Source organism: Camponotus vicinus, unplaced genomic scaffold (assembly GCF_025532165.1).
Source record: "Camponotus vicinus isolate PSW18456_S1 unplaced genomic scaffold, iyCamVici1.0 SCAF_5, whole genome shotgun sequence".
Classification (NCBI taxonomy): domain Eukaryota; kingdom Metazoa; phylum Arthropoda; class Insecta; order Hymenoptera; family Formicidae; genus Camponotus; species Camponotus vicinus.
In genome coordinates, this window is record NW_028141977.1 from 19,291,792 (window position 1) to 19,303,816 (window position 12,025).

Sequence of the window (12,025 nt, forward strand, 5' to 3'; positions counted from 1 at the left end):
CTAATACGATTTGAAAATGGTAAAATAGTAAAAAAAATAAATAAGAATAGAATAAAATAATAAATACAAATAAAATAAAAAAATAAATAATAAATATAAATAAATAATAATAAATATAAACATAAATAAATATTAATAATAATAAATATAAATATAAATAAATAATAAATATAAATAAAATGAAATAATAAATTAAGGTAAAATAATATATTAATATTAGCTTGGCTTGCTTTCTCCATATCATTTTTATTTAAAAACAAAGTTATTATTGCATTAGTTTCTTCAATTAAAACTGGAAATTCATATAATTGTTGTTTTTCCATCGTCACAAAGAATCTGTTATCTGTAATTGCGTTCCGAATTACGCATAAAACGCATAGATCGCATAAACGCATCAACGCATCAACTGCCTCAAGTCGAGAGTAGAGGCAGTCAATGCGCTGGAAGGGTGCTAAGAATTTAGGTCCGAATTCATAGTCGTTTCTCAAATCTTAAGACTAGAGAATTTCTTAAATCTATCCTAATACGACCATTTCATTGGTTGAGCTATCTTATTCAACCAATGAAATGGTCGCATTAGGATAGATTTAAGAAATTCTCTAGTCTTAAGATTTGAGAAACGACTATGAATTCGGACCTTAGTACGGTTAGTACAATCTAGAGAATTCTCAGCGCTACTAAAGCGCTACCAATGCGCGCATTGGTTAAATCGGAACGATTTTCTATGCAGTCTACGCGCTTCATGCGTAATTTGGAACGCACCCATAGTTCAATGAGTTAAGCTAACTGGCCACTGTTGAACTGGGCCTAAAAAAGTATAATTAGAAAAAAAAATATTTAGTCAGTGTAATCATAACACATGTGCATAAATATCAAGACGTGATGTGTATATATGTTAAATACAAATTCATGCAATAAGACATCGAGTGTGTACGTAGATATTTGAAATCTTGTCTTAATATTTGACAATATTATTGTAGAAGAAAAAAAATTAATGAAACAGAAGATTAGAAAAAAAACAGCAGAAAGAGATGAATAGAAGAATATAAAGAATAGAAAATAGAAGAATAGAAAAAAAATAGAAGAATAGAAAAAATAGAAAAGTATCCTAAAAGAAACACAACAATAATAAATTAGAAAAACAGGCACTTACAGTTTCCCTTATAATACTATTCATCTTGATGTATATTTAACTTGAACGAGCATTTGATGTAAATTTATTTTCTATAATTATAACTTATTAAAATTTATATTAGATTTTAAATAATTTCTGATTTCAGTATTATGCATTTGCCTGAATTTCCAAAGCACTTAATCGCTGATATGGTGAATCTAGCGGAAGACAACGATATTGTGTTAAGTTACCACAATTATGTGGTAAGATCATCTGATGTTGCGCTATTGGAGAAAAATGACACATGGCTCAATGATATCGTGATAGGGTTTTATTTTGAATATTTGGATCAACAATATAAAAAGGATAATAAGAGACAATTATTATTTATTGATCCTGGAGTGACTCAATTATTAAAGATGCAAGCTCCTTTACAGTATAATATATTTCTTGATCCTATTGAAGCAACAACTTATGATTTTATATTTTTTCCTTTGAATGATTGCGATGGAAATGAGCCAGGTGGCTCACATTGGAGTTTATTGATATATTCTCGTAAAGATGAGATGTGTTATCATTATGATTCATCAAACAGTATTAACAGATCTGTCGCAGAAAAATTTGCTAGGAATGTAATCAAATATTTTCTTAATAAGCGAGAAAGAAGATACATTGAAATGGATTGTCCACAACAAAATAATTGCTATGATTGTGGTTTATTTGTCTTATGTTTAGCAAATTTAATATCCAAGTATGTTCTAAAAGGTTTAAAAATAAGTGATTGTGATTATAGTATAATTACAGAAATGGTCTCAAAGAAGCGTATGGAGTTATTAGGATTGATTCTGGATTTAAGAAATATACATGATAATGAATAACAGAATTGTGCTATTAATATTTAAAGTATAATTAGGCATATAATAATAATATTTCAGTTTTAAATAATGATTATACTTTGCTTCTATATATAAATCTGTTACACAGTTAATATAATAAATCTGGTAACAATTTATCTTAATATTAATCTTTTCATTATCATACTTGACATTTATATATGTATACAAATTTTGACATTGCCATATATCAAAATCTTCATTTATCTATAATATAAAAACGATATAATGTTTATTTATTCTTACCATTAATTAGATATTTATAATGCACAATATAATATATAAATATTCTATATCTACAAAAATGTTAAGAAATTAGAAATTTATAGATATCATATATAGAAATATTATATTTTAAGTATATTATATTTTTTAATATTGCATTATAAATAAAACTTATTTTTATAAATGGCTATAATACGATGCATGAATCACCATGTCACGTGTAACATCTTTTACTGATGTGCAGCCTGGAAAAATATTAGCCAAAAAGATTTCATTAAATTAAAAAAGAAACATAAAAGGTCAAAAAATAAGAAATGTTAAAAATTATGTTTTGACTTGCCAGTTAATGCAAATGCTAGATCGATTTCTCTTCTCATAAGTTCAAGAATTTGGTAGGCACCTTTTTCACCATCGTACGTCAAACCCCATAACATTGGTCGACCAAAGAATACCTGAGAAAAAAAAGGACGCGATCAATTGATGAATGTAAAAGGTACAAGCACAAAAAACTTTGGCAGTGATTAAAAAAATTACATTTGATCACAAAACGATATTAATTCATAAATTGAACGAAACCATTCAAATACTTTCGCGCAAATCTTGTATCTGCCATTCGATAAATTCATACCATTTTTGCGCCCAGTGCCAAGGCTTTTAATACGTCGATACCTTGAGTCACTCCACCATCCATATAAATTTCGACTTGATCTCCTACGGCTTTGCTTATTTCAGGTAATGCTTCGATCTGTGGATATAATTATTTTGATAAATTCATATATTGTATATATATTATATTTTTTTATTTCATTGTTTAATACTCTTCCCATAAATTCCTACAATTTTTTTCAGCAAGAATTATAAACCAACCGTTGCTGGAACGCTGTCTATTTGACGTGCACCATGATTCGAAACAATAATGCCGGCGACCTCACTTTCCACGGCCAAATGTGCATCTTCTGCCGTTAGAATTCCTTTGAGAATTATCGGTAGTGTTGTAATTCTACAACAAGTCACACACACAACTAGAATAATCCTTGCATTTAATATGCTCTGCATAAATCAAATATGAAAATGGCTTCTTAAATATGAAGAAATGTTACATGCCATATATATGTTAAGATAAGAAAATTTCCACTAGTGATACGAATACCTTTTAAGCCATTTTACATCATCCCAGGACAAGGTCGCATCGAACAGTGAGTTAACATATTCACTAAGACCAGAGTCGTTTTTTGCGCTGTTTATTCGTTGTGATAATTCACCTTCGAAATTTGCAAATCTAAAAAATAATATAAACATTGCATATATTTATGTATGCTTATAATAAATTTTATGTAATAATTTAAAATATAATGGAATTCATAACATAATAGAAATTCACAATTTTTATTTTAAATATGCAAAATGATTTTGATTTTCTTTTTTCTTTTTATAAATATTGAAAATATAATTTAGCTTTCTTTTAACAATCATACATTCATTTGCATTATTTGTTCTCTTCAGAGTTAATAGTAAATTTTGTAAATTTCATTATTTCTCATTATAATTATATATTTTTGTATTTTTTAGATATTTGCATTCAATTTTCTCTGTAACACATCTGGATCAGGTACCTCAAGTGACTCGGTAATGCGAATTTATTTTTTATATCAGGGCGTCTATCGCCAAAGAACGGCGCATCGATAGTAAAAACCAATGCTTTGAAACCAGCACGTTCGGCGCGTCTTATCAAATTCAGGGTAACATTTCTGTCGTTATAAATGTAGAGCTGGAACCATTTTATACCATTCGGAGCAGCTTCCGCCACTTCCTCTATGCTACTCGTCGATATCGTCGAAAGAATAAAAATCGTCCCTGCTGCTTGAGCAGCTGCAAAGCGATAAAAAGATGATGTAAACATTTTGGCATGAGAATAGCTTGAATAATCTAACGGATAAAAATTAAATTTATTAATTTCATTTGTTTAGTATCTTGTAGAAAAATAATTTTAGTTAATTATGTATAAATTTAGTTTTATTTAGTATAATTTAATTTACTCTCCTTTTCTATAATTTTCGTAACGCTATATCGCATGTCACATATATGTATACACACACAATTGTACTATGCTATTTATGAACTAATTTTAGTATCCAACCGATTTCACCTGTGTGATTACATCACGAGCAATATGCAACATGCGACCTGTTATTACATGCATCATTCGTATAACACTTGTTGGGTGACCTCTTTCTAAAAAAATAATAGCAACTGTAACACATCTGTTTCTTTCGTGTATCTATAATTTCTATAATAAACTCATTTTATTCATACAAGCATTTTATATAGAAAGATTAAAAATCTAGAAATTCTAAGTATAATTATCAATTACTCTTCGTCAAATATATTAACTAATATTAAAAAAAAATATATTCATTGAATTATTGGAAGAGCTCGAATTAAATATTCATTAAAAAAGAATCCGCGAATTTTATATTATTTTTTTTTTATAAAGCAATTATCATTTGAGTTCTCTTTCCGATAAGAAATATTTTTCCGTTACACGAATGTGTCTCAGTTGTGTGAATATATATAATATAGATATATATAATATATATAATAATTTTCATTAAATTTATGTTATATTTAGCACTTATATTACCTCGATTGTGATTGATGCCGATCGGCATCAGAGAACCGTTAAGATCGTAAGAATGCGCAAAAATGCGTCAAAGGAGAACACGCGCGTGTTAACCAATAGAGAGAACCGAGAGAACGAGGTTTTTTCTAGTGCACGCGCGAGAGAGATCCTTGGCCGATTCCCGATTAACGTTGTTAGATCAGCCTGGTTTCTTTCATCTATATGATTCGGTAAAAGCGTTCGTTTAAATTATAAACGGATCCCATATGATCCGATATTTGGTCGTTTTTGAAAATTAAAAGTTTATCATGATCAATAAGCAATTTAAAATTAGATAAAAAACATTACATGTAAATATGATTATTATAACATGAAGTGCTAAATAATTCTTATAAAATTGACATAAGGAAAACTATGTTCCTTACTGATAAACTTTTAATTAACTTTTTATATGTTATGTATATTAATTTTTTAATAAAAAAAGTCCTTTTATGACACTCTTTACCGCATTCCACGCGCATGCGTGAAAAAACCGGCCTGGGTCCAACTGTCCAACATACTTTCCGATCTGCGATCCGCGGATCCGCTTCAGTCATCGCGTGGCAGTTGCGCGTGGATTGTCAAGTTTGATGTTTACGGCTTGTACGCATCGCGCTAACAAAAGTTCTTATCAGGGTATATCGCATTCACCGAGTCGCCAGGACCAGGAGAGAGAGTCAACGAGGAGGTGTCGGTCGCTGAAATCTTTTGATTGCCGACCGCAACGCGGGCAAATGACGTTGTCACATCGCGGCGAGCTCGTCCGCCACGTACGCGAGGAGAGGTGAGAGGTCGAGGTTAAGTCCTCGGGAGGCCGGCCCGCGACATGCTTCTCTCGCGAAGATGAGACGGAACGTGATCAGCCTAATCAAGTTTCTCCTCCTGGCGATACTCACGGTGTTCCTGACCATCGTGGTGTTTCGTTACATGCGCTCGCCGCCTAACCGTCAAATCACGACGCCGCTTGACGTATTGGCGGCAGCGGTCGCCATCGGTCCGGAGAAGAGTCGAGGGAGCGACGAACATCTGGATCAGGTAGGAACAGGACAGGTGGAATTGAAATCGGTAATTTCTCATATTCAGGGATTTAACTCTCTTGGAGACATCGTGGCCAAGTGGATTTTAATTTATAACTCGCAAGTAGATATAAAAAAATGATATCTTGTCTTTTTAATTTAGTTTTTTCTTTTTATAAAAAAATCAGAACAGATTTTATGTTAATTGTCAAGTGAAGAATTGGAACTGGCGTATAATATTGAATTTGACGCGGAAAAAGAAAATTGCTTATCAGTAGCTTATCAACTGATAAAATAACTATTTTATATCGATGTTGATAAATATCTTTTTCATCGATTATATGCCGAAAAGATTATATAGAATCTTATGTACATCTCGAAAATCCTCTTTCTACAACAGTTAGAAAACGAGTTTGATTGCAACTGGTCTCTCTTGCATTCTTAGTGACCAGGAATGTACGGAGATTATCAGGCACCCAGACCGGTTAGGTTCTTTTTTCTTGTGATGATAAAAATTTCATTTATCGATGTTTAACATACTTTGCATCATAGATTACATTGTTACTTTTTTAATCATCATAGTATTTTTAAACATAAGGGAAAACTGAAAATTATTTTTTGAAATTTTAATCTATATAAATATCTATTAAATACATATTTAAATAGAGAAAATTAGTCTATTACTAAATAATCATGTGTAATTATTGATGTGTAATTATTTCTATATTTCACAGGATGACAAAATCGATTGGCATGACTACAAAAAGATTAAGGAGGAGGAGAAACGAACTGGAATGGGAGAACACGGAAGACCAGCCTTTCTTTCGCCATCCCTCGATGCACGAAAGGAAAAATTATATCAAGTAAATGGATTCAATGCCGCTCTCAGTGATGAGATCTCATTGAATCGTTCAGTGCCTGATATCCGCCATCCAGATTGTAGGAAGAAGAAATACTCGAAAAATCTAGATCCGGTCTCTGTGATAGTTTCTTTTCACAACGAACACTTTAGCACATTGATGCGAACTTGCTGGAGCGTGATTAATCGCTCACCACCCTCTCTCTTGGAGGAAATTATATTGGTCGACGACGCCAGCACGAAAGTGGAGTTGAAGAAGAAGTTGGACGATTACATTGCACAATACTTGCCAAAAGTATCGATTGTACGATTAGCAAAACGTTCGGGATTAATCAGAGGCCGATTGGCAGGCGCGAAGGCGGCTAGAGCGAAGGTTCTCGTATTCCTGGACTCGCACAGCGAGGCTAACGTCAATTGGTTGCCGCCATTGTTACAGCCTATTGCTCAAAATTATAAAACCTGCGTTTGTCCGTTCATCGACGTGATAGCTTATGAGACTTTCGAATATAGGGCACAAGACGAAGGCGCCCGAGGGGCATTCGATTGGGAGTTGTATTACAAACGACTTCCGTTGCTTCCGGAAGACCTGAAGAGACCCGCGGAACCGTTTAAGAGCCCTATAATGGCGGGCGGTTTGTTCGCCATCAGTGCCAAGTTCTTTTGGGAGTTGGGCGGTTACGACCCAGGCTTGGATATATGGGGCGGCGAGCAGTATGAACTATCTTTCAAAATCTGGCAGTGCGGTGGACAAATGTACGACGCGCCGTGCTCCAGGGTTGGCCACATTTACCGCAAGTTTCCGCCGTTCCCTAATCCCGGCCGTGGCGATTTTCTAGGAAAGAATTACAAGAGGGTCGCAGAGGTATGGATGGATGAATACGCGGAATACATCTACAAAAGACGACCTCATCTACGGGCGCTGGATCCGGGAGATTTATCGGAGCAGAAGGCCCTGCGCGCGAAATTACACTGTAAACCGTTCAACTGGTTCATCGAAAACATAGCCTTCGACCTTGTAGAGGTTTACCCGCCCATCGAGCCGGACGACTTCGCCTATGGAGAGATTAGAAACATGGGCGCAACCGAGTTATGTTTGGATTCGAAGAAACGGAAAAGAGACGAGCTTGTCGTGGTGGATACTTGCGTGAAGGACGATCCGAAAGTGTCGGGTGAGCAAGAATTCCGACTGACATGGCACAAGGATATCAGGCCGAAGGATCGCACAGATTGTTTAGATGTGTCCCGAGGTGAGGAGAAAGCGCCTGTAAGCTTGTATCCTTGCCACGGGAAACAGGGTAATCAATTGTGGCGCTACGACATCGAAAAGCAGTGGTTGCAGCACGGTTATTCGTCTAGGTGCCTGGATACCGATCCGGGCAGCAAGAGAGTATTCGTGACCACGTGCGATAAATCGTCGCCCACTCAAAAGTGGCGGATAGAGCAAGTTAACATGAAGGCCATTAATAATTGGGAAAACATAGGACCCAAGCTCAAGTGAATTATCTTTTCTCTTGTACTGCCATTTTCTTAGACAGGTAGGCCGGATTCCTATTCATAGAGAAAGGAACGATCCCTTTATTCCTGGTTACTAGTCATCACAAATTTCGATTTGGACAAACATATTGCGCTTGTGTTAATCGACAACAGACAAGAATCATCGCCCAATCAAAGTAATTTTGCACGTAGTGTAAAGCGAAGTTTTCGTTCCTTTAGATATATAGATTGGATATCAAGCTTATATCGGCGGATGTATCTATACATATCGTATAAGCGCTCTATCGTGCCTTACATTACATAGCCATATGCAAAAATGTAATACGAATCATAATCTTAATATTTAAATTTTGATTTAAAAAATCACAAATTAAAAAATATTACGATAGTCATTATATCCTTTTTAAAAATATGTTGCTTATTAAGCAGGACTGATATATTTCGTTTATTATAATGTAAGTTATTGAAACAAAACTAACAAAGTTTTAGATAGTTTATTGAGAGAAACCGGAAACTAATACAGAATGAGTTATATAAATTATTACATTATTTTCTCGAAGATGTGAAAGATGACAAATTTTTTTTTCTTTTATTCGTTAGACTTCTAGAATTTTCATTGTGTGATATATAGAATGTATAATTGGCACCTCTAAAGAGAGAGCAGAGAAGGATAAGTCTTCCTTTTTTTTTTAATATTTTAAATTCTCTTCTCATTAATAGAGGAAAAAGGAGAACAGTAGTGGCCTATATATTACACAAAAGAATTCATTAAATTTTAAAATTTTAAAGAAAAATTCTTTTTGCTATCTTTAAGTTTTCGAAAAAGGAGCTTATATAATATTTCATGTAACTCACCGGATAATAATCATATAATTTTTTCTACATTATTTTATATATATCATAATCTATATCTGAACAAATATTATATTATGAATTATTTTTTTATCTAACGATAAGTAGTTTATTTTGGTCAGAAGATATATATACGATTGTTTCCTTACTTTTAATACATCATGTAAATTATAGAATATGAAATGCGATATGTCGCTTGAAATGCGACATATTTTTTTTACAATAAAAAGATATTATAATATAACAAATTACAAAAAACATAAAAATATGCATAAGAATGTTTTTCTCTTTTAGTATTTCTTAAAATATGTATATTTTTTAAGTTTTACTTTTCATTAAAGTTTATCTTTAATTGAACACACTCTTTGTGGTCTTGTCTTAAAAAATCTTTTTATAATTTATAATAAAACTGAGGATTCAAATTTAAAAATATACTCAAACTTGAAGACGGAGCATTTATCAGACATTGCAACAGAAATAACAAGAGTATTTAAACTATATATATTTAGTTGCTTTCTATTTATCAATACATATACTTGTTTATATTTGAGCATATATGGATCAAATGTGAAGTGATAATTGCATAAAAGAGATATCGTCTGTGATCATTGGTATTGAGCTAATCTTTCATTATTATTACTATTTTTATAGCATATTTATATATGATTTTAATAGAAAAAAGATTTGCATTAAATCCTTATATATATTTTACGATAAATATAAGTCAATCTGATGATAAAGAAACAATATACGCAATAAAGTTATAACTCTAATCAACAATCTTATGCTGATACTGATATTGAATAAATATTTCGTAAAATTCCTACTTACCCCTTGCATTAGCACATTCTCCATCAGGATGCGCCATACGTTGCATCGCGGTAGGTGCGACTCCCAAGGGCATTGAAACTTTGTGTCCCAATACCGTTGTGCTTATATCTCTTTTGGACACGTCTCGTAAAAATCTAGGACGTATTTTATACCTGTGAATAATTAAAAATTGAATAATCATTACATGAGAGTTACATGTTAGAAATATATATATATTATTATATATTCTTTTTACATAAAAGTACTACTTGAGAAATTATCCAATATGAAGATATCTAGATAAATTGTGCATTTTGTACAACTTTGTAAATATTTTCCAATTATTTGCAAATTATCTCTTTTATTTTTCTCTCGAAAAAGTTTTCATTGGTATCTGAGATAAGCATTAGATTTATACCTGTTGAAAGCCTTCCTATTCCATTTTAGGCTATACTCATCTCCTGCACCGCTCTTGTAATAATCTCTCACGGAGGGAGGCAAATGTTCCAGAGCATATTTCTCATAATCCTTGACACACACATACATTGCCATTTTATTGGGATAAAATGATATTAATATTGTTGCAATCTGAAACAAAAATATTGCTATATTTTATCTTGAAAAAAATGGAGCTATGAAAAGTTTGTTTATAAAAGCTTATGAATTTTAACATATATGTTCTCGTTTTTTAATTTACATCAGTAAGATAATTTTAGAAATATTTCACATACATAGACAAGATTTATTTCATCAGTATTTATCGAGAAAGAAAGAAAAAGAAAAAAATTTGATACTTAAAATAGTATATAAAGTATAAAATAACAATATTATTGTGTAATATCATTGCAAACATGCAATAATGTTACACAATGAATGTGCATTGTAAAAGAGAAATCGATAAATAAATATGCGTTAATTATAATTAATCACGCTGAAGATTATATAAAATATGTATAAAAGATCAAAATTTCAATGATTAAATAAATTCGATCATTTTTTAATTTTGTTATGTCAATAGCTGGCGCGCACTTCTGAAAATTTAGAGATAAACCAAATATGACTTAGCGATATGCCTTATATATGTAGCATAGAATCTTTCAGTTACATTATGATTCTTATTTTAATATTATAAAGATATTACAGAGACATAAAATCACATCATTTTAACAAAATTGCAATAATATTGTGACGTTTTAAAAACGTAAAAATATAAGGCTTAGATATATTAAGCTATATTTTTAAAAAATAAAATACAGGGACTTCTGGTAAATTTATAATCTGGGCTTTTATCTTATAATTTTTGTATCGATACGATCATTTTAGAAATCTTGTACAAAAGAATTATTATATTTATTAATAGATAGATTGGTATTTTATAGCATGATAAGAGCTCGAGATAATATGTAATCGTCATATCATACAATCGAGATATCATGTAATGCAACGTAGTAGTCCAGATAATGTCATTTTTATTTGATTACAATTCTAATTTTATTGATAATGCAATATACAATATTATTATAGTTTCGATCGAAAGTATTCGCAAATAAAAAAACGAATCAACTTTATCATATTAAGAAATTCATAAAAATTAGAAAAATCGAAGAAACTTACCGAAGTCCAAATAATTCACTGTTCTCATCTGTTCATCCCGATCACCAACAGACGACTGACTGTTCTCACATAAACTGATATTACAGATAACATATACATTGGCAGAACACATATACATTAGCAGTTCGGTCATATGATAAAATTTTTACAAAATATCGGTTATCTCTATCTGTGCGCCTTCTGAATCTGTATCGAATTCTTCGACCGTCTTTCTTCTTTCAATGTTTAATTATGGTAATATTCCGACAACAGTCATCGTACATTAGAAATCATGCATTTTTCTACGTCATTAATAGATTATCGAATATAATTAATCACATATAATTCAAATCAAACAAACTGCCAAATATAAACTATCTAATATTATACGTCACGTATGCATCTTAATATGAACAATTTATTAAGCTTGATCATTTCCAATTACAACTTGTCATCGAAATTTATAATATTACGAAATAGAAACTTGCAGTTTCATATTGATACTATATT

General features: G+C 31.7%; 2 protein-coding genes across 4 annotated transcripts; one reads left to right on the forward strand and one right to left on the reverse strand.

The window, feature by feature from the left end:
* Nucleotides 1–389: 389 nt before the first annotated feature.
* LOC145972412 (sentrin-specific protease 8) lies at nt 390–2,416 on the forward strand. Of its 2 annotated transcripts, none has more exons than XM_083100992.1 (3): nt 390–463; nt 643–1,211; nt 1,281–2,416. In XM_083100992.1, exon 3 carries the CDS (start codon nt 1,285–1,287, stop codon nt 1,990–1,992), a length of 708 nt encoding a protein of 235 aa, XP_082957118.1. In that variant the 5' UTR covers nt 390–463; nt 643–1,211; nt 1,281–1,284; the 3' UTR covers nt 1,993–2,416. The 2 variants fall into 2 exon arrangements, with proteins under 2 accessions (XP_082957118.1, XP_082957117.1); XM_083100991.1 differs by having other exon boundaries at nt 643–930.
* Nucleotides 2,340–11,804, reverse strand: Hao (Hydroxyacid oxidase). Of its 2 annotated transcripts, XM_083100988.1 has the most exons (9): nt 11,537–11,804; nt 10,341–10,510; nt 9,944–10,095; nt 3,846–4,101; nt 3,383–3,511; nt 3,100–3,232; nt 2,861–2,977; nt 2,573–2,684; nt 2,340–2,477 (listed from the first exon to the last, which is right to left on the reverse strand). In XM_083100988.1, exons 2-9 carry the CDS (start codon nt 10,472–10,474, stop codon nt 2,410–2,412), a joined length of 1,101 nt encoding a protein of 366 aa, XP_082957114.1. In that variant the 5' UTR covers nt 10,475–10,510; nt 11,537–11,804; the 3' UTR covers nt 2,340–2,409. The 2 variants fall into 2 exon arrangements, with proteins under 2 accessions (XP_082957114.1, XP_082957115.1); XM_083100989.1 differs by lacking the exons at nt 9,944–10,095; nt 10,341–10,510; nt 11,537–11,804 and adding an exon at nt 5,788–6,059.
* Between the last annotated feature and the right edge of the window lie 221 nt (nt 11,805–12,025).